Below are 23,359 nucleotides of genomic sequence, written 5' to 3' on the forward strand. Positions count from 1 at the left end.
CCGACAGGGCAGCCATACCCCAGCGCACCGGTGGTATTTTAGTTTTCCACCCCATTATTCTACTAATAAAAATATGGGCATTCATCAGGCTGGGGTCTATCATTCAAAAGATTTTGATAGACACAAAATGCTGGAGTAATTCAGCAGAACAGGTAGCATTTTGTGTCTGTCTTTGGTGTAAACCAGCATCTGCAGTTCCTACACAAAGATTTTGATAACAAGGAACAGCAGATAGTCACAAAATGCTTGAGTAACTCAGCAGGGCAGGCAGCATTTTGTGTCTACAGACAGAACAATACAATACATACAATTTATTTGTCATTTGAACCCCATTGAGGTTCAAACGAAATGTTGTTTCTGCAGTCATACACACAAGAAAGAACCAAGACACAACACAATTTACACAAACATCCATCACAGCGCATCTCCTCCTCGCTGTGATGGAAGGCAAAAACTTATCTCTCCCCTGCACTCTCCATTCCCCTCCCGATGTCAGAGTCAAAGCCCCCGGCGGGCGATGGCAATTGTCCCGCGGCCATTTACGCCGCGCCGGGTGATGCAAGGCCGCGGAGTATGGAGTAACTCAGCGGGCCAGGCAGCATCTCTGGAGAAAAGGAATGGGTGATGTTTCAGGTCGAGACCCTTCTTCAGACTGAGAGTCAGGGGAAATGCAAACGAGAGATATAGGACAAATGAACGGAAGATATGCAAAGAGTAACGATCAAGGAAATGTGGGGCCAACAATGGTCCATTGTTGGTTGTGGGGAAGGTGACAACGAGGCATACAAACAGTAAAATTAATCAGGATTAGTTGGAGATGTTAAGGGGTAAAATAAGTGTTAAGTTGTAGCAAAGAAATGTAAAGGAAATGTGAAGAAATGTAAAGTCTAAGGACCCCGACCCAAATCGTCAATATTCATGTCCTCCAGTGATGCTGCCAGATCCCGCGAGTTACTTCAGCACTTTGTGGCTATGCAAGAATCCAGCATATGCAGTTCCTACTTTGTATCTCCAAATGTAAAGAATCATCTTGTTATTTGTATGTTCTCTTCTTCCTTCCACCACGAGATAACCACTGATGAGATGTTTGCGCAGTAAACAACCAGAACCAGAACAGTTAAATACTTTTTTAAAAATGTAATGAAAAGCAAATGCTGGTAGTATTCAGGTCAGACCGCATTTGTGTAAGGACAAGCATAGTTAACATTATCCAGTGCTGGGGAGACTACACCATGGCTGGCAAAGGCAGTTCACAATCAATCAATCAATCAATCAATTTTATTTGTATAGCACATTTAAAAACAACTCACGTTGAGAAAAGTGCTGTACATCAGAGCGGATACTAATGTGCTACATACAATGGTACACAGACCTAACTATACATACATACACTGTTCCACAACATTGGAAGTGTGCAGGTGAGTCGCTGCCCCACCTGTCAGGTAGGTTTAGGATGTTGCAAATGGTGGGAAGTGGTAAAAGCACAGGTTTTGCATCCTCGGACAAGTATTCAGTGAATGAAATTGAACAGAATGCCAAATTACTATACACATTCCGTATCAGTTATGAATAGAGCCAGGATTTTGCCATAAGTGCCTTTTGCACATCTGCACTTTAGTCTGTTGAACTGTTTTGACTGTTTTACTGTTCTTTTTACAATCCATGTTCTCGGGATATCTAAATCTAAATTTTATTAGCTATTTATGTTATGACATCGGATGGAAGCTGCATACCAAATCTCGTTGCGCTTATGTGCAATGACAATAAAAGATATTATTATTATTCATGCCTTTTTTGATGATTTCAGGAAGATAATGCCTTTTTCATGATTGAGTGCCTAAATCAGCCTTTTTTTTGCCATTTTAACGTAACTTACAAGAAAGTTTACACCACCGGGGCGAAACCCGGCTGTAAGTGGATGTGAAGTCGTGATTGGAGAGGGGTGCATGGGAAATGGTCCAGTCTTTGCAGACTGGAGTCATGCTTTAAGAGGTGTGAAGCGGTGATTGGGGAGGAGTAGGTGGGGAAGGGTCCAGTCTTTTCAAACTGGAGTCAAGCTGTGAGTAGGTGTGAAGTGTTGGTTGGGGATGGGGTGTGGGGGATATTAGGGTTAAGTTTCTGTTTATCGAACCTGCAGTAGAACTCGTTCAGGTCGTTGGTCAGCTGACGATTCTTGCAAGCCCTTCCACACTGATGAAGAGTCATTTGCTGAGAACTTGCTCCTCAACTTGTCAGAGTACCTTTCCTTGACATCTCTAATTCCTCTTCTCAGTTTACACTTGGCCTGCCTGTAGAGGTCTGCATCCTCTCTCCTGTAGGATCTACCCTGCAAGTCTAGTCACCACCATGAAAAAAATGGAACGATTTGGTGAGATATATTTCTACAGACAACTGTGTGCTGTTTGGCAAAGCATGTGAGAAAGCAGTGAATCATGAGAAGAAATATTTCATCTCCCAGCATGTACAGACAGCTAAACACAAGTCGGCGGCAGAGAAACTGAAGGTGGGAAATACGCAAGCTTATCTCCTCACAACATTTACTGCTGGCCCCAGTTGCAAATCTGAGTTTTTGAGTGATCTGGGCAAAGCATTCATTGATGCTGGAATTCCACTGTAGAAATTGGAAAACAAATCTCTCAGAGGTTTTTTAGGGAAATACACAGAGGAACATATACCGAGCGAGTCATCGTTACGGAAAAATTATGTTGACAGAAACTTCAACATTGTTGTGCAGAAAATTAGAGATGAAGTTGCACGCAACAAAATATGGATCTCAATAGACGAGACAAACAATGCTGTGGGGAGATATGTTGCCAATGTGGTCATCAGTACACTGGAGGCAGGTCAACCATCAAAGGAGTATTTCTTGACATCGGACGTATTGGAGAAGTCAAAGAGCATGACTATTGCTCAGTTGTTTACATCTTCACTTGCTGTACTTTGTACTTAAAGTTCCTGGCGATGTACGTAAAGACATACAAGGAAAATGTGAGCGAGTCATTTTAGCTAACAAAGAGCTTGAAGAAATACAAAACATAGCTAAAGTTCTCAAAGGTAGTTGTAATGCACAAGATATCAACATGAATGTAGAGTTTGTAGCTTGTTTCAGGTATGCACCAGTGACCTTAGCTGGGGTAGAAAGACATTTTTTCACAACTGAAGCATAATCTGTCTGACAGACGGCATCGTTTAACACCAGATAATTTGATAAAAATGCTAGTAGTTATGTGCAACCAGGCAACTTTGGTAATTTAATGTAGTATACCTTTATATTATCATTTTTAACCATATTTTGGTGGTGGAAATAGTTGCCTTTTTAGTTAATAAATGCGTTTTCATGCCTTTTTTGTAATTTTATTATGTCTTTTTGCCTGCCTATTTCAGAGATTTTTACTGCCTAAACATCCTGGCTCTAGCTATGAATAAACATATGAATCATGAAATGACACGGAATCGAATTTCTTGTAGAGTGAAACCAAGCCTCAACTTTGGTATTGGTTTTGCTTTATTGTTGTCACATTGAGATAGTGAAACTTTCATTTTGTGTGCTATTCAGTTTAATCATGAGTACAATCTAATCTAACTATACACAAGAACACCAGGTTGCACAAAGAGAAACACTTACAGAATATGCAGAAAGTGCAGATTTTTTTTAAAGTGCAAGGGCTGCAACGGGTTGGTTGGAAGATCAGGAATATATCCTTATGTTCAGCTTATGACAGATCCATTCAATGGAATGATAATAACGGGGAAGCAGTTCTCGCATCTATTGGTAAATGCTTTCAAGCTTTTGTATCTCCTGCCCGACAGGACGTGGAGATGAGGGAATGACTAGGGTGTAAGTGGTCCTTGATTGTGTTGGCTGCTTTCCCGAGGTGACATTGAAGTGTAGACAGAGTCAATTGAAATGGGGAGGCTGGTTTGTGTGATAGAATCGGCTGTAACCAAAACTCTCTGAACTTTCTTGTTGCCCAAACGTGGCAGCGATGCATCCTGATACATCAAGAGTCACGAGCAGGGGTGGGGAACCGTTTCATGTTGGAATGCCGCATTAAGTTAGCTGCATCCAAGAAACTTAGATATACTTCAAAATGTACATTAGTTTGTTAAAATAGCCCTCATGACTTCCTAATGTTTTAAATGTGGCCGTCAGTCGGGGAGGATTATTTCGTTGAATCTTCTTTTACTTTGGTATTTTAAATACGTTCATTTTAAGATTAAAATTAAAATAATAAAAGACGAACAAAATCATATTAATAAAAATAAAAGGATTTGTTGTACAAAATTTGGATTCATTCAAAAGGCCGCACTTAATGACCTAGAAGGCCGCAGGTTCCCCACCCCTGGTCAAGAGTTTTATTGTCATGTGTCCCAGAATTTAATTGTCCTATCTGGGACATATGACAATAAATCTCTCTTGACTCTTGATAGGATGCTTTCTACGTTGCATTTGTAGAAATTCCTGGGAGTCACCTACTTGACACCTTGGAACCTGCAGGGACATGCTGAATTTCTTTAGCCTTCTGAAAGCCGCTGCACCAGAGAGCATACTAACGTATGGCATCTCTGTGTGGTATCTCAGCTGCACGGAGGCGGAGAGGAGAGCTCTTCAGCGCGTCGTCCACAGAGCGCAGAAGTTTATTGGGACACCGCTACCAGCCTTGGAGGGCATCTACCACACACGGTGCCTCAGGAAGGCCGTCAGCATCCATAAAGACTCCTCACACTCTTGTAATGGACTGTTCGAACTACTTCCCTCCGGCAGACGTTACAAGGCCTTCTACGCCCACACCTCCAGACTCAGGAACAGCTTCATTCCCAGAGCTATAGCGGCTCTGAACCGGCCCTGCTGAGTTATTTAAGTTATGACATCGGATGGAAGCTGCATACCAAATCTCGTTGCACTTCTGTGCAATGAAAATAAAATATATTATTATTATTATTAAAAGGGTCTCAACCTGAAATGTCTCCCATTTCTTCTCTCCTGAGATGCTGTGACCTTTATGTGACGAATATTGCACACCTTGGTTATGCAAGCATAGGTCACTGTCACATTACATGTGACAATCAATTATTCAATTCTTCATCTTCTTGCATATGGCGTGCACAGCCTAAAGTTGTCGGACAACTTGTTGTATTTGATCTTATCTGATTGCGCACGACAGGTTGATTGCATTTGTCAAAACAGGGCGGACCATGTGAAGGTTGCAATATTCAATTCAATGTGGCTGGACCAGTTCAAATTGTTGATGATATTTCCAGATAGGAACTTGAAGCTCTCAACATTTGTTCTTACAGTAACTGATGCAGAATTGAATGCCAAGTTTTTACCTGTCATCAGAGCAGTATGATGAATCATTAAATACTCAGCCACATAATTGTCTCCTTTGAATCTGCTGAGATGGCAGATGCATGGAAAAATGAATGCCTTGCTGAAGTCAATGAAAAACGCTTTATTTTTACATATGGACTGAAAGATGCAGCATGGAAACAAGCCCTGCAGCCCACACCAACCATCAATTCCCCATTCACAATAGTTCTACATTATCCCCCTCCCCATACATGAGGGACAATTTACAGAGGGGCAATTAACCTACAAACCTGCATGTTTCTTTGGGATGTGGGAAGAAACCCAAGCAGTCACGAGCAAAGATCTTATACCGGCTCTCTGGTGCTGCAAGGTAGTAGCTTTACCAGCTGCTCCATTGTGTTGCTCATTACAAGTTTATTTTTAAAAATTGCATATCTAAAGAGGAAGTTTTTTTAATAAAACTTACTTCCTCTTTAGATATGCAAATTTGTTGTCAAGATCTTGCAGACATCTTCAACCTCTCACTAGTTAGGTCCGGTGCCTACCTGCTTTAAAAGGACAGCAATAGTGTCAGTGCACACAACAGCTTTTCACTGTACCCTAGTACATGTGACAATAAACTAAACTAACCAAATAAGGTGACATGCCTCATTGACTACCAACTATTGGCACTGATGTTCCTGCTGATGAAGTGCTTGACTGGTTTATTATGATACATATCCGGTCTCACATTACTAAGGACCTGGACACACCATAATTCACCTACCGCCACAGATTGCAACCTTCACGTGGTCCGCCCTGTTTCGACGAATGCAATCAACCTGATGTGCACAATCAAATAAGATCAAATAGTACAAGTTGTCCTACAACTTTAGGCTGTGCACGCCATACGCAAGAAGACGACGACCTACCGCCACAGTACAAGGGATATGATATTGCTGGCTCTCCATTCTGCATTGGGCAATAAGAACCAAAGATCCTATAGCAAGCAAGATAGTCCACTCCTGCTAAATCCAATGGGCTGACGTGTAGTACGCAACGGGGCGGAACGTCGGCCATTTCAGTAACCCGACCCGACTTTGTATATCCCTCTCGCAGTGTAATCAGTGTTGCGGGGGAACAGTTTGTGTGATATAATGTTAGATTCATGATTCATAATTCTGTTATTTTTTGTTAATGATTAATATGTTAATAAATTATAATTCAGTTAATTTTCTTTTTTAATGTTTTGGTTTCAAAGCCCTGGGGATTGGGATCAGACTGTGCAAGGGTGGAGGGGACACTGAGGGCAAAGAGGCTGTGCCCACATGGCAGTGTAAAAGGGGAGACCTTTCCAATCCACGCTTCCCTCTTTCTGTCTCCGCCGTGCCTTTTCGAAATTGGTTGTTTATTTTTTTCCACAAAAAAGAGAAAGGCAGAGTGAGCGAGAGCGAGGGGCTGAGGCTTGCACCGACTGAAGGGGCGTCTGTTCTCAGCTTCAGATCTCATGCCCCCCCCCCCCCCCAGTCAGTGAGTCTCTTTAACGAGTCTCGTTCTGTCCTGGGCCTCCTCCATGGCCATAGTGAGGCCCACCGTTAATTGGAGGAGCTGTACCTCATATTTCGCTTGGACAGTTTACACCCCGGCGGTATGAAAATCGACTTCTCTAATTTCAGGTAGTCCCTGCTTTCTCCTCCCCTTCCAAGCTCTCTCAGCCCACTGGCTCCACCTCTTCTTTTCTTCTTCCCCACCCTCACATCAGTCTGAAGAAGGGTTTCGACCCAAAACGTTGTCTATTTCTTTCGCTTCATAGATGCTGCCTCACCTGCTGAGTTTCTCCAGCATTTTTGTCTATCAAAGGTGAATCGAATAGTACCTTAGCGGTGGTGGTGGAAATAGTTGCCTTTTTAGTCAATAAATGCCTTTTTCGTGCCTTTTTTGTAATTTTATTATGTCTTTTTGCCTGCCTACTTCAGAGATTTTTACTGCCTAAACATCCTGGCTCTAGTTATGAATAAACCTATGAATCATGAAATGACACGGAATCGAATTTCTTGTAGAGTGAAACCAAGCCTCAACTTTGGTATTGGTTTTGCTTTATTGTTGTCACATTGAGATAGTGAAACTTTCATTTTGTGTGCTATTCAGTTTAATCATGAGTACAATCTAATCTAACTATACACAAGAACACCAGGTTGCGCAAAGAGAAACACTTACAGAATATGCAGAAAGTGCAGATGTTTTTTTTAAGTGCAAGGGCTGCAACGGGTTGGTTGGAAGATCAGGAATATATCCTTATGCTCAGCTTATGACAGATCCATTCGATGGAATGATAATAACGGGGAAGAAGCAGTTCTCGCATCTATTGGTAAACGCTTTCAAGCTTTTGTATCTCCTGCCCGACAGGACGTGGAGATGAGGGAATGACTAGGGTGTAAGTGGTCCTTGATTGTGTTGGCTGCTTTCCCGAGGTGACATTGAAGTGTAGACAGAGTCAATTGAAATGGGGAGGCTGGTTTGTGTGATAGAATCGGCTGTAACCAAAACTCTCTGAACTTTCTTGTTGCCCAAACGTGGCAGCGATGCATCCTGATACATCAAGAGTCACGAGCAGGGGTGGGGAACCTTTTCATGTTGGAATACCGCATTAAGTTAGCTGCATCCAAGAAACTTAGATATACTTCAAAATGTACATTAGTTTGTTAAAATAGCCCTCATGACTTACTAATGTTTTAAATGTGGCCGTCAGTCGGGGAGGATTATTTCGTTGAATCTTCTTTTACTCTTTGGTATTTTAAATACGTTCATTTTAAGATTAAAATGAAAATAATAAAAGACGAACAAAATCATATTAATAAAAATAAAAGGATTTGTTGTACAAAATTTGGATTCATTCAAAAGGCCGCACTTAATGACCTAGAAGGCCGCAGGTTCCCCACCCCTGGTCAAGAGTTTTATTGTCATGTGTCCCAGAATTTAATTGTCCTATCTGGGACACATGACAATAAAACTCTCTTGACTCTTGATAGGATGCTTCCTACGTTGCATTTGTAGAAATTCCTGGGAGTCACCTACTTGACACCTTGGAACCTGCAGGGACATGCTGAATTTCTTTAGCCTTCTGAAAGCCGCTGCACCACAGAGAGCATACTAACGTATGGCATCTCTGTGTGGTATCTCAGCTGCACGGAGGCGGAGAGGAGAGCTCTTCAGCGCCTCGTCCACAGAGCGCAGAGGATTATTGGGACACAGCTACCAGCCTTGGAGGGCATCTACAACACACGGTGCCTCAGGAAGGCCGTCAGCATCTATAAAGACTCCTCACACCCTTGTAATGGACTGTTCGAACTACTTCCCTCCGGCAGACGTTACAAGGCCTTCTACGCCCACACCTCCAGACTCAGGAACAGCTTCATTCCCAGAGCTATAGCGGCTCTGAACCGGCCCTGCTGAGTGCCCCCCACCCCCCCTGGACTGTCTCCCTCGGATGGTCACGTCGCACAGACACATCTGCACTTTAATCTTTGGACTGTTTTGACTGTTTTAATGTTCTTTTACAAACCATGTTCTCGGGGTATCTAAATCTAAATATTATTAGTTATTTAAGTTATGACATCGGATGGAAGCTGCATACCAAATCTCGTTGCACTTCTGTGCAATGACAATAAAAGATATTATTATTATTATTATTAAAAGGGTCTCGACCTGAAATGTCTCCCACAGGGTGTCGAATGGGCTAGTGGAGGATGGAGTTAAAGGGAAAGGGTTTCTTAAATGTGTGAGCGTAGAGACAGAGGGGTGTAAAATGAGGGTAGAAGCAATAGGTAGCAAGGTGAAAAGTAAAAGTGGCAGGCCGGAAAATCCAGGGCAAAAATCAAAAAGGGCCACTTTTCAACAAAATTGTATAAGGGGTAAGAGTGTTGTAAAAACAAGCCTGAAGGCTTTGTGTCTCAATGCAAGGAGCATTCGTAATAAGGTGGATGAGTTGAATGTGCAGATAGCTATTAATGACTATGATATAGTTGGGATCACGGAGACATGGCTCCAGGGTGACCAAGGCTGGGAGCTGAACATCCAGGGATATTCAATATTCAGGAGGGATAGAGAGAAAGGAAAAGGAGGTGGGGTAGCGTTGCTGATTAGAGAGGAGATTAACGCAATGGAAAGGAAGGACATTAGTTTGCAGGATGTGGAATCGGTATGGGTAGAGCTGCGAAACACTAAGGGGCAGAAAACGCTGGTGGGTGTTGTGTACAGGCCACCTAATAGTAGTAGTGAAGTTGGAGATGGTATCAAACAGGAAATTAGAAATGCGTGCGACAAAGGCAAAACCGTTATAATGGGTGACTTCAATCTACATATAGATTGGGTAAATCAAATTGGCAGGGGTGCTGAGGAAGAGGATTTTTTGGAATGTATGCGGGATAGTTATCTAAATCAACATGTAGAGGAACCAACGAGAGAGCAGGCTATTTTAGACTGGGTATTGAGTAATGAGGAAGGGTTAGTTAGCAGTCTTGTTGTACGTGCCCCATTGGGCAAGAGTGACCATAATATGGTTGAGTTCTTCATTAGGATGGAGAGTGACATTGTTAATTCAGAAACAATGGTTCTGAACTTAAAGAAAGGTAACTTTGAGGGTATGAGACGTGAATTGGCCAAGATTGACTGGCAATTAATTCTAAAAGGGTTGACGGTGGATATACAATGGAAGACATTTAAAGACTGCATGGATGAACTACAAAAATTGTTCATCCCAGTTTGGCACCGCAAAAGAATAAATCAGGGAAGGTAGTGCATCCGTGGATAACAAGGGAAATCAGGGATAGTATCAAAGCGAAGGATGATGCGTACAAATTAGCCAGAAAAAGCAGCATACCGGAGGACTGGGAGAAATTCAGAGACCAGCAGAGGAGGACAAAGGGCTTAATTAGGAAAGGAAAAATAGATTATGAAAGAAAACTGGCAGGGAACATAAAAACTGACTGCAAAGGTTTTTATAGATATGTGAAAAGAAAGAGATTAGTTAAAACAAATGTAGGTCCCTTGCAGTCAGAAACGGGTGAGTTGATCATGGGGAACAAGGATATGGCGGACCAATTGAATAACTTGGTTGTCTCTAACTGAGACAATGACAATAAATTTGAATACAATACAAAACTACTTTGGTTCCGTCTTCACTAAGGAAGACATAAATAATCTGCCGGAAATAGCAGGGGACCGCGGGTCAAAGGAGTTGGAGGAATTGAGTGAAATCCAGGTTAGCCGGGAAGTGGTGATGGGTAAATTAAATGGATTAAAGGCCGATAAATCCCCAGGGCCAGATAGGCTGCATCCCAGAGTACTTAAGGAAGTAGCTCCAGGAATAGTGGATGCATTAGTAATAATCTTTCAAAACTCTTTAGATTCTGGAATAGTTCCTGAGGATTGGCGGGTAGCAAACGTAACCCCACTTTTTAAGAAGGGAGGGAGAGAGAAAACGGGGAATTACAGACCAGTTAGTCTAACATCGGTAGTGGGGAAACTGCTAGAGTCAGTTATTAAAGATGGGATAGCAGCACATTTGGAAAGTGGTGAAATCATTGGACAAAGTCAGCATGGATTTACAAAAGGTAAATCATGTCTGACGAATCTTATAGAATTTTTCGAGGATGTAACTAGTAGCGTGGATATGGGAGAACCAGTGGATGTGGTGTATCTGGACTTCCAGAAGGCTTTCGACAAGGTCCCACATAAGAGATTAGTTTACAAACTTAAAGCACACGGCATTGGGGGTTCAGTATTGATGTGGATAGAGAACTGGCTGGCAAACAGGAAGCAAAGAGTAGGAGTAAACGGGTCCTTTTCACAATGGCAGGCAGTGACTAGTGGGGTACCGCAAGGCTCAGTGCTGGGACCCCAGCTATTTACAATATATATTAATGATCTGGATGAGGGAATTGAAGGCAATATCTCCAAGTTTGCGGATGACACTAAGCTGGGGGGCAGTGTTAGCTGTGAGGAGGATGCTAGGAGACTGCAAGGTGACTTGGATAGGCTGGGTGAGTGGGCAAATGTTTGGCAGATGCAGTATAATGTGGATAAATGTGAGGTTATCCATTTTGGTGGCAAAAACAGGAAAGCAGACTATTATCTAAATGGTGGCCGACTAGGAAAAGGGGAGATGCAGCGAGACCTGGGTGTCATGGTACACCAGTCATTGAAAGTGGGCATGCAGGTGCAGCAGGCAGTGAAGAAAGCGAATGGTATGTTAGCTTTCATAGCAAAAGGATTTGAGTATAGGAGCAGGGAGGTTCTACTGCAGTTGTACAGGGTCTTGGTGAGACCACACCTGGAGTATTGCGTACAGTTTTGGTCTCCAAATCTGAGGAAGGACATTATTGCCATAGAGGGAGTGCAGAGAAGGTTCACCAGACTGATTCCTGGGATGTCAGGACTGTCTTATGAAGAAAGACTGGATAGACTTGGTTTATACTCTCTAGAATTTAGGAGATTGAGAGGGGATCTTATAGAAACTTACAAAATTCTTAAGGGGTTGGACAGGCTAGATGCAGGAAGATTGCTCCCGATGTTGGGGAAGTCCAGGACAAGGGGTCACAGCTTAAGGATAAGGGGGAAATCCTTTAAAACCGAGATGAGAAGAACTTTTTTCACACAGAGAGTGGTGAATCTTTGGAACTCCCTGCCACAGAGGGTAGTCGGGGCCAGTTCATTGGCTATATTTAAGAGGGAGTTAGATGTGGCCCTTGTGGCTAAGGGGATCAGAGGGTATGGAGAGAAGGCAGGTACGGGATACTGAGTTGGATGATCAGCCATGATCATATTGAATGGCGGTGCAGGCTCGAAGGGCCGAATGGCCTACTCCTGCACCTAATTTCTATGTTTCTATGTTTCTTTTCTCCTGAGATGCTGTGACCTTTATGTGACAAATATTGCACACCTTGGTTATGCAAGCATAGGTCACTGTGACATTACATGTGACAATCAATTATTCAATTCTTCATCTTCTTGCGTATAGCGTGCACAGCCTAAAGTTGTCGGACAACTTGTTCTATTTGATCTTATCTGATTGCGCACGACAGGTTAATTGCATTTGTCGAAACAGGGCGGACCATGTGAAGGTTGCAATATTCAATTCAATGTGGCTGGACCAGTTCAAATTGTTGATGATATTTCTGATAGGAATTTGAAGCTCTCAACATTTGTTATTATTAATATTTAGTGTTTTCTGAGTCATTCGTAACCGTCACTGTATGTCATGTTGTTACTTGTGGGCGGAGCACCAAGGCAAATTCCTTGTATGTGAATACTTGGCCAATAAACTTACTTTCTTACTTACTACTTAAAGACACAACATAATTCCACACAGACATCCACCGCAGCATTCTTCACTGTGGTAGAAGGCAATACAGTTCCTCCTCCTCCTCCCTTGTTCACCCGTGGTCGGGGCCCTGACTCTCCATAGTCGCCGCTACGGATGGCCCGATGTTCAAGCCCCCTGGTCGGGATAGGTCGAGCACATCCCGCGGCCCGGAGCTCCCAAATCGGCCACCTCCTTCCCGGAGACAACGGCTTTGTAGGCCGCAGGCCGGAGCTCTTATCCGGCGAGGGATCGCCCGCTCCACGATGAAAGGTCCGCTCCACGCCTGCCGCCGGAAGCTCCACAGACCGAGGCTCCAAGATGTTGTAGACCACAGGCCTGCGGTCGGAGCTCTTCTCCGGCGACCCCCGTCGATTCCTTAGACAGAGTCCAATGTGAATCTAATCTTTCTGTCCTGGGCCTCCTCCATGGCCATAGTGAGGCCCACCGTTAATTGGAGGAGCTGTACCTCATATTTCGCTTGGACAGTTTACACCCCGGCGGTATGAAAATCGACTTCTCTAATTTCAGGTAGTCCCTGCTTTCTTCTCCCCTTCCAAGCTCTCTCAGCCCACTGTCTCCACCTCTTCTTTTCTTCTTCCCCATCCTCACATCAGTCTGAAGAAGGGTTTCGACCCAAAACGTTGTCTATTTCTTTCGCTTCATAGATGCTGCCTCACCCGCTGAGTTTCTCCAGCATTTTTGTCTATCAAAGGTGAATCGAATAGTACCTTAGCTTATGGAATGACTGCTCAAAAGCCAGAAAACAGAGAAGATGTTCCCAAATCTGACAGTGCGTACTTCTAGTTTCTATACCTTCTGCCGGATGGCAGCAAGGAGAAATAATGATCGGGTGAGACAAGTATTTGATTACGTCAGCTGTTTTTCCCGGGCAGGGTGAAGTGTAGATGGTTAGACAGTGAGAAAGGAAATTTTGTTTTGTGACACTAATGCCAGTGAAGGAGCAATTCAATATAGTTAAAGTCATGTACATAGATTATAAAACAGTACAGCACCGGAACAGGCCTTGTGCAATATCCAAGCCAAACATGATGTCAAGTTAAACGAATCTCATCTGCCTGTACATGATCCACATCCCTCCATTTCATTCACCTATCTAAAATACTTAAATGTCAGTATCATTTTTGCCTCCAACACTGCTACCCCAGGTAGCACATTCCAGCCACTCACTGCCCTCTGTGTAAAAACAACCGTGTAAACACAGCCCACTTGGATGGAAAATTCATAGATGTTCCATTCTTTTAGTGAAGACATTTCTTCTCTCAGTCAATCTCTTACTTTGAGGGTGTGACACCTAGTTTCAGGCAGCTCAGCCACAATCAACATCAATATCTCTCCCCATTAAGCTCTGTAAGCACTTTGTTCGTCTTGATGGAAAACCTCCACAAGGAAGGAATGCTGGCACGGGTGTAGCTCATTTTGTAACATTGACTAACTAGTGTTTCCTGCCCTTTTTAGATTTATTTTCAGTTTGGTTTGACTGAATTTCCTAAATTTTATATTGTTTGGTCTTTCTGAGTTATCTTTCATTTAAGTCAAAGCCTCATTCACAATCTTTTTTGCACCCCCAAGAGTCTCGTGTATTTCCAAATTTTCACGGTTCCCCAAAAGAAAGATTACTAGGAGTCACAAAGACTAAAAGAATCATTTATTAATACTTTGTAGCTGTAACATAAATAGTGTACGGTATTAAGCAGTGCAGGAATTTTCCAATTATTAAACAAGTTGAAATAGTTGCTCGTACATACTAACCACTAAGTCACATTCCACATTTTACTAACCATTCATTCATGGGAAAACTAAAAAAAACCTGCCCTTTAACTGGAGAACATACAATTCCATTTCATGGGTTACCACATGTTACAGCATTTAAATGATAAAAAAAACAAGTTGGAACAAAACCGGATACATCAAAAGCAATGATCAGCCTTGTGTCTGCTCCCACGTCAGGATCCTGTTAGGCAGTCGAGAAACACAGCTTCAGTGTGTACAGGTCAGGCCCATCTGTTGAGAGTTTTCAGAGTAAAAATAGAGACATAGACACAACATCAGTGGAGAACATAGCTATCAAATATGACTAATACACATTTCCAAAACAATACATCGATATGTAAATGTACGACCTTAGTATGAAACAGTATCCTAGCAAGTGGAATCGAGAACCAGAGGACATAGGTTTTAGGTAAGGGTGTAAAGATTTAATAGAAACCTGAAGGCAGAGCTGCCAAGTTTGTCACAGCATTTCAGTATTCTAACACCTGAAAAACCTGAAAATCAATATTTTGCTGAGGAAATCAGTATTTTTACGCTGTGCCATTTTGCTGAAATAAAACTGTTTTTTATGTGCGGTCATACCCATGTAAGAGTACAAGAATGCATAACTTTGCTACCACTTGACATGTCCTCTACGCACCTTACCTGACAGTGCATTAATTGCCATCTCTTTGTATACTTGTTTGAACGGCTGCTTCCTGCTTTTAGCACCAGGTGATGATGTAGAAGCCATTTTGGAAGCCTCCCTCGCTCTCTCTCCCTCCTTCCTCGCTTTCCCTCCCTCTCTCCCACCCTCCCCCTCCCTCTCTCCTTCCCTTTTGTCTCCCTCCCTCCCCCTCTCCTTCTCCCTCCCTGAACAGTCTGTGACCCATAGCGCTGTGGCCATAGCGTTATGTGTAAAGGCAATAGCACTCCAGCTGGTAGCGTTATAATTAGAACCCATTGCACCATTCGTTCAAATTCCCACGCATTAAACTGACAACGCTGTTTAAACCTGCAGTGGGACCGGCAGATCAAAGCTTACAAAAATAATCATCCAGATCTTGACATTTAAAATACTAATAGATTTAATCTGCTATAATTTTTAGTTACAGTATGACTAACAAGATGAAACAAGTCGGGCCGGTTTAAAACATTTTTTACAAAGCAAATCCATACATCCGTATTCTTATCGCATTTCCACACAAAATACGGAAAATCCGTGCTACTTGGCAGCTCTGTGAAGGGTAACCTTTGCCCACAAAGGGTGTTGAGTGTATGGAACGAGCTGCCAGAGGAGGAAGTTATAGCAGGTACATTTAGACTACATTTAGAGGGATACGAGACAAACACAGGCAGGTGGGACCAGTGTAGATGGGGCATGTTGGTTGGTGTGGGCAAGTTGGGCCAAAGGGCCTATTTCCACAGTGTGTGACTCTATAACTAAGTGGTCAGTGGAGTCAAGTAGCATATTTTATTTTTACGATAACTTAGCTTAGCACTGAGTAGTCATAAAAATAGAAACCTCTCCATCTACCATATGGAACATAACTATTAAAAAACCTTAGTAGGGCCTCACCCTCCCAGCCTCTGCCCCAAGCCATGTTTGGTTCGTTCTGAAGAAGCAAATGACTGATTAATATTCCGATACTTAAACATTTTCCATTTATTAATATGCCTGGTTATAAGCTAAAATATCAATGCCCTCCCCCTCACCTTCCACCACATCCAGTGAGATTCCCCTTCATATTACATCATGTACTTCAAAAAACAAAAGGTACATTGCTTGCTCAATATGCTGGATTTTATATTTATTGTGTTCAAATCAATGAGATAACTCTTAAACAACAATGCAAAGTCAAGAATCCTTTGCACAGGCCAGCTCATTATGGAATCAATGCCAGAATTCATAATCGAAGAATGTACCTGGGTTTTTTATCCTGTAGTGATTCAGCATAACCAGTGCCTCAAATGCATCGCACTTTGATTCAAACTCCAGGAGCCCAGAAGAACTTTTCTCACCTGCAAAGCAAACATTTAGAGTAAGTTAATAACACTTTAGGATTGAATTGCTTAGATATAAGCCCCATTGCCAACATCAATTGAAGAGTGAAGGGGGAAAAAAGCAGATCATCCCCAATCATTAGGGAGACCTCCTCCCATCCCCCCGCCCTCGGGCTCCTCCTCCTCCCTTTTTCCTTCCTTCTCCCCCCCACCCCCTATCAGTCTGAAGAAGGGTTTCGGCCCGAAACGTCGCCTATTTCCTTCGCTCCATAGATGCTGCTGCACCCGCTGAGTTTCTCCAGCATTTTTGTGTACCTTCGATCTTCCAGCATCTGCAGTTCCTTCTTGAACACATCCCCAATCATTACCCCGTTCCTGCTTTCTCCCCTGACTCCACTATATTTAAGAGCCCTATCTAGCTCTCTCTTGAAAGTATCCAGAGAACCCGCCTCCACAGCCCTCTGAGGCAGAGAATCCCACAGACTCACCACTCTCTGTGAGAAAAAGTGTTTCCTCGTCTCGGTTCTAAATGGCTTACCCCTTATTCTTAAACTGTGGCCCCTGGTTCTGGACTCCCCCAACATCGGGAGCATGTTTCCAGCCTCTAGCGTGTCCAAACTCTTAATAATCTTATATGTTTCAATGAGACACCCTCTCATCCTTCTAAACTCCAGAGTGTACAAGTCCAGCTGCTCCATTCTCTCAGCATATGACAGTCCTGCCACCCCGGGAATTAACCTTGTAAACCTGCGCTGCACTCCCTCAATAGCAAGAATGTCCTTCCTCAAATTAGGGGACCAAAACTGCGCACAATACTCCAGGTGTGGTCTCACAAGGGCCCTGTACAACTGCAGAAGGACCTCTTTCCTCCTATACTCCTCTTAAAAGCCAACATGCCATTTGCTTTCTTCACCGCCTGGTATACCTGCATGCTTATTTTCATTGACTATGAACAAGGACCCCCCAGATCCCATTGTACTTCCCCTTTTCCCAACTTGACACCATTTAGATAGTAATCTGCCTTCCTGTTTTTGCTACCAAAGTGGATAACCTCACATTTATCCACATTAAACTGCATTTGCCATGCATCTGCCCACTCACCCAACCTGTCCAAGTCACCCTGCATTCTCATAGCATCCTCCTCGCAGTTCACACTGCCACCCAGCTTTGTGTCATCTGCAAATTTGCTAATGTTACTTTGAATCCCTTCATCTAAATCATTGATGTATATTGTAAATAGCTGCGGTCCCAGCACCGAGCCGTGCGGTACCCCACTCGTCACTGCCTGCCATTCTGAAAGAGACCCGTTAATCCCTACTCTTTGTTTCCTGTCTGCCAACCAACTTTCTATCTATGTCAGCACTCTATCCCCAATACCATGTCCCCTAATTTTGCCCACTAACCTCCTATGTGGGACCTTATCAAATGCTTTCTGAAAGTCCAGGTACACTACATCCACTGGCTCTCCCTTGTCCATTTTCCTAGTTACATCCTCAAAAAATTCCGGACTACTTAAGCATGATTTCCCCTTCGTAAATCCATGCTGACTCGGACCGATCCTGTTGCTACTATCCAAATGTGCCGCTATTTCATCTTTTATGATTGACTCCAGCATCTTCCCCACCACTGATGTCAGGCTAACTGGTCTATAATTCCGTTTTCTATCTCCCGCCTTTCTTAAAAAGTGGGATATCATTAGCTACCCTCCAATCCTGAATCTATAGAACATTGGAAAATGAACACCAATGCGTCCACGATTTCTAGAGCCACTTCCTTAAGTACCCTGGGATGCAGACCATCAGGCCCTGGGGATTTATCAGCCTTCAGTCCCATCAGTCTACCCAACACCATTTCCTGCCTACTGTGGATTTCCTTCAGTTCCTCCGTTACCCCAGATCCTCTGGCCACTAGTACATCAGGAAGATTGTTTGTGTCCTCCTCAGTGAAGACGGATCCAAAGTACCTGTTCAACTCATCTGCATTTCTTTGTTCCCCATAATAAATCCATCTTTTTCAGGTTTCAAGGGTCCAACTTTCGTCTTAACTATTTTTTTTCCTCTTCACATACCTAAAGAACCTTTATATTGTTGGCTAGCTTACCTTCGTACCACATCTTTTCTCCCCATATTATATTTTTAATTATCTTCTGTTGCGCTTTAAACATTACCCAATCCTCTTGCTCCCCGCTCATCTTTGCTATGTTATACTTCTCTTTTAATTTTATACTGTCCCTGACATCTCTTGTCAGCCACGGTCGCGCCTTACTCCCCTTGGAATCTTTCTTCCTCTTTGGAATGAACTGATCCTGCACCTTCTGTATTATTCCCAGAAATACCTGCCATTGTTGTTTCACTGTCATCCCTGCTAGGGTATCTTTGGCCAGCTCCTCCCTCATGGCTCCATAGTCCCCTTTATTCAACTATAACAGTACCAATCTGATTTTCCCAATCTACCTGCATGTTGAAATCTCCCATGACAACCGTACTACATGCCAATGTTAATTCCTGATTCAACTTGCACCCTATTTCCAGGCTATTGTTTGGGGGGCCTTAGATAAGTCCCATTAGGGTATTTTTATCCTTACAATTCCTTATTTCTATCCATACTAACTCCACATCTCCTGTTTCAATGTCACCCCTTGCAAGGGACTGAATTTTATTCCTCACCAACAGAGCCACCCCTTCTGCCCACCTGTCTGTCTTTTCGATAGGAGGTATGCCCTTGAATATTCAGTTACCAGCCCTGGCCTTCTTGCAGCCATGTCTCTGTATTTCCCACAACATCATACTTGCCAATTTCTAACTGAGCCTTAAGCTCGTCCACTTTATTTCTTATACTTTGCGCATACATATACAACACTTTGACCTTGGTATTCACCTCCCCTCAATTGGCCCTGACCTCACTCTCTTATCCCTTCTCAAACTTTTCTTCCCATTAATTCGAGTCTTTAAAAAAAAATGTTTTCCTGTACTCACTTCCTTCCAGGTAAACCACTAACTTACTGACACTTTCAAATTGCTATTCACATTCTTGGCAACAAATCACAGGTGTGGTCCCCTTCACAATGCTGTAATGAATCACTTTGCCGATCAACTCAGACTGCACTATCAGCCTGCACGTGCAGCCACAAGTGACACAGTAGAGCAGCTATGGTGGCACAGTGCCAGGTTCGACCGAGACAGGCGTTGTTGTTGTTGAGTTTGTATTTTTTCCCTGTGACAGTGTGGGCACTCTCCTACATACCAAAAACGTACAAGTTTATTGGCTTCTGTTAAATTGCTCCTAGGGTGTAGGGAATGGATGCGGAAATTGGATAGCAGGAGTGTAAACAAGTGATCAATGGTTGGTGTGGAGTCGATGGGCCCTGGGAGCTGTTTCCACTTAGTGACTCTAAAACTTTCCCTAAACAAGCATGAGTTGGATCGTTAATTTCACTCTGACCTGTGTCCTCTGCCCCCAAAATGGTTAAAAAAAATTTAAACAAAGATGGACAAATCATCTCATCTTCCAATCAGTCAACCATGCAACAGATGCCTAACTGATGCAACTGGGAACAACGCGGGCGTATGAACTGGTTCTCCGGATGAGTGTGAAGCCTGAACTGCTGGCATTGAGTAACCTCTGCTCCCCAAACAAGGGAACTGCATATTGACAAGGTTTCATTGTGACCCTCTACAATATACTATCCATAAGGGGCTGTCCCACTTGTGCGACCTAATTGCCGAGTTTAGAAGAGTTTAGGAGAGTTTGAAAAAATGTCATGTTGAAGACCTCCTTCGACTAGCTACGACTAACTTCGGGAAAATAGGACTCCGAATAGTGGAGAGTGAAGACAACCTCCTTCGACTATGATGAAGACTATCTACGACTACCCCTCGATTACCTACGACTAACATGCCGACCTACTACGACTAAACCTACGAGTAAAAAAAGTATCGATTTTTTCCATGGCAACTTTTTTTTTTACTCGCGGGCATTTTTCAACATGTTAAAAAAAAACCGCTGCGACCTAGCTGAGGCCTCGAGTATGCGGGGACTACTCACGAGCATGAAGGAGAGTTACAAAGACCTCCTACGTCCTCGAGTTGACCATGCTGCGAGTATGAGTCGAGGGCAAACTCGCCAGAACTCGCGGATTAGTCGCCCAAGTGGGACAGCCCCATTAAACCTCTCTGAATCTGTGTTTCTTTATCTTTTCCACAACCTAATTTTCCATTATCACCCCTTCTATAATTACCCCCACCCCCCCATAATTTAAAAGGGATACCGCCCTTTCATGTATCGGAATAGCAATCCCTTTAAGGCACAATTACGAGCAATTGTCAAAGGTCAAGTCAAGGATCAAAGATTTCATATTGACGGAATACCTGTTCCAACTGTTTCAGAAATGCCAGTGAGCTAGGGCCGAAGGTATGATGCAAAGCTCAAGGATACCAAGCAGTTTGAACAACTCATAATGGATTCCATCAGGCACATAGCTCCCATCAACAAGACTTTGCTACCAGGAAAACTCAAGCTGTGGTGCTTCCAGTTTGGCATACTACCAAGACTCATGTGGCCTCTAACTATGTATGAAATCCCCATCAACAAAGTGGAAAAGCTGGAAAGAACGATCAGCACACATGTGAAACAGTGGCTTGGACTTCCACGATGCTTAAGTGCTGTCGGACTGTACAGGAGTGGCAAATTGGAATTACCCATTGCAGGTCAAATGCACTAAAGCAAGGTTGGTCATGACCCTCACTGAATCGGCAGATACTGTTAATCGAACAGCGCCCCCACTGTGCCGTTCAGGGGGCTAAGTCTGCTCTTCATTTCCGGGATGTGGTTGGTCAAGTCCAACACAGGAAAGCCGGGCTCAGGCTCGTCCCAAAAGCTCCTCAATGGCACAAGGCAACATCAGTGCAGAAGAGAAAATGGACGTGATGGAGGAGGTGAGAAGACAGGAGGAGGGCAGAGCGACACGCCAAGGCTGTCTCAATGGCCAATGGACTAACTGGGAGAGCCTGGAAAAGAGGAAACTCAGCTGGCATGACATCTGGCAAATGGAGGGATCTCGGCTAAGTTTTGTTGTCAGAGCCACCTATGATGTTCTACAATCACCCCAGAACCTGAAGCAGTGGTTCGGAGAAGTTCCCGCTTGCTCTCTTTGCCAAGCTCCTGCATCATTGGCACATTTTAACAAGAGCCTCGCCCAAGGGCGTTACACTTGGCGGCATAACCAAGTTCTTAGACAGCTGGCAAGAATTTCATTGTCCTATACAGGGACACATGACAATAAACTCACTTGAACTTGAACTTGGCATGAATCCTGAAGCAGAGGCGAACTATCACAAATGCTTCCCCACAAACATCGGCAGGAAATGTCCACTTCACAACATTTGTACCAGCAGGCCAACCTCCAGAGCACCAGATAACAATCAAAGGATGCAAGCATCTGCAGCCTGCTCAGGATTGGAAAATGGACGTGGACTTGGAAAAAAGGCTTGTGTTTCCCCCAGACATTGTGGCTACAACACTCCGGCCAGACATGGTCCTGTGGTCCACAACAGCCAAGTTGGCATACGTTATGCAATTGCAGTTCCATGGGAAGATGGTGTGGAAGAAGCTTATGAGAGGAGAAAGACCAAGTACTAGCAACTGAAGCTGCCCAGTATGGCTGGAAGACCTAAATTATCTCTGTCGAAATGGGATGCAGGCGGATTCGTTACTACATCTACGACCAGGCTTATTGAAGAAAATGGGAGTGAGGGGCCGCTCCCTCCAACAAGCAATCAAGACATTGTCAAATTCAGCAGAAAAAAAGCAGCAATTGGCTTTGGATGAAAAGGAAAGACAACAATTGGGCTGCAAGATGAAGACAGGAGGGTATGGAATTGAGGGGGTGTAACTGGGACGCCAGGTATCACCGTTGAGCCCTCTGGAGACGTTGTGGGCTTATCGATGAAACGTCAAAGAAGGAGGGTTCCCACCTGGTGACCCCGATGACGTACCTATCCTACCCTTCACCGCTCCAATCCCACTGCAAATAGCAAGAGTGCCGACTTACTACAGGGTTTGAAACATCAAGTCCAATTAGCTCTACTGACAAGATTTAGATAAGTTAAAATGCCTTTTTTGAAGCAGATTGAATTGCAGCCACTATAGTGGGGTCGTTTCAGTTGGTATAGATTTTGATTAGATATTTTTAACCTCCGTCTCCTGTCCAATTGCAGTAGAAATTAGACGGTGCATTTGCTCAATTGCAAGCAGTGAAATTGGGAGTTGCTGTATGACATGAACCAAAGTTGCCACCTGAAACAGAACAGCAGAGACATTTGATAATTCCATATTCCTCATGTTTGGCAGCAGTAATACAGGGTACTTCAACAACTGTGATCTGGGTCTGTTTCGAACCAAGCTCTAAAACAAGCCAGCTTTGAGGGGGGCAAACTGGCTGGCACTGAACTTGCTGCGGCAAACACCACAAATTTCTGTGCATGTACAGCTGGCTTGATCCCTAGTTTGTGTAATACAGTTCAATCTAAAAATACACTGTCAACCAGCTGAATTTAAAGCCATTAATGGATCTGCCATCAGCACAATGCTCGAAAGATCCAATAATGAAGACATCAAAAGTAATTCATTTAGATTAGTGATACAGCACAGAAGCGAACTCTTTGGCCACAGAATCTGCGCCGACCAGCGATATCCGCAAATTAACGCTATCCTATGCACACTAGGGACAATTTACAATTATACCAAGCCTATTAACCTACAAACCAGTACATCTTTGGAGTGTGGGGGCAAACTAGAGGAGAAAACCCACAAGGGTCGTGGAGAGAACGTACAAACTGCATACAGACAGCACCCGTAGTCAGGATGGAACCCAGGTCTCTGGCGCTGTGAGGCAGCAACTCTACCGCTGCACCACTGTGCCGCCCTAATTCCTG

At 43.6% G+C, this 23,359-nt stretch overlaps 1 protein-coding gene across 2 annotated transcripts in view; it reads right to left on the minus strand.

Annotated features, from left to right (window-relative positions):
- Window positions 1–14,304: 14,304 nt before the first annotated feature.
- Window positions 14,305–23,359, minus strand: part of LOC116967867 (heterogeneous nuclear ribonucleoprotein L-like) — a 43,460-nt gene continuing 34,405 nt past the window's right edge. For both annotated transcript variants that reach the window (XM_033014503.1, XM_033014502.1), the window contains exons 13-14: window positions 16,350–16,445; window positions 14,305–14,675 (exon numbers count right to left, since the gene is read on the minus strand). In XM_033014503.1, coding sequence (XP_032870394.1) covers window positions 14,629–14,675; window positions 16,350–16,445 — 143 coding nt within the window. In that variant the 3' untranslated portion in view covers window positions 14,305–14,628. The remainder of the gene's footprint in view (window positions 14,676–16,349; window positions 16,446–23,359) is intronic.

The sequence above is a fragment of the Amblyraja radiata genome, chromosome 41, assembly GCF_010909765.2.
Source record: "Amblyraja radiata isolate CabotCenter1 chromosome 41, sAmbRad1.1.pri, whole genome shotgun sequence".
Lineage (NCBI taxonomy): Eukaryota > Metazoa > Chordata > Chondrichthyes > Rajiformes > Rajidae > Amblyraja > Amblyraja radiata.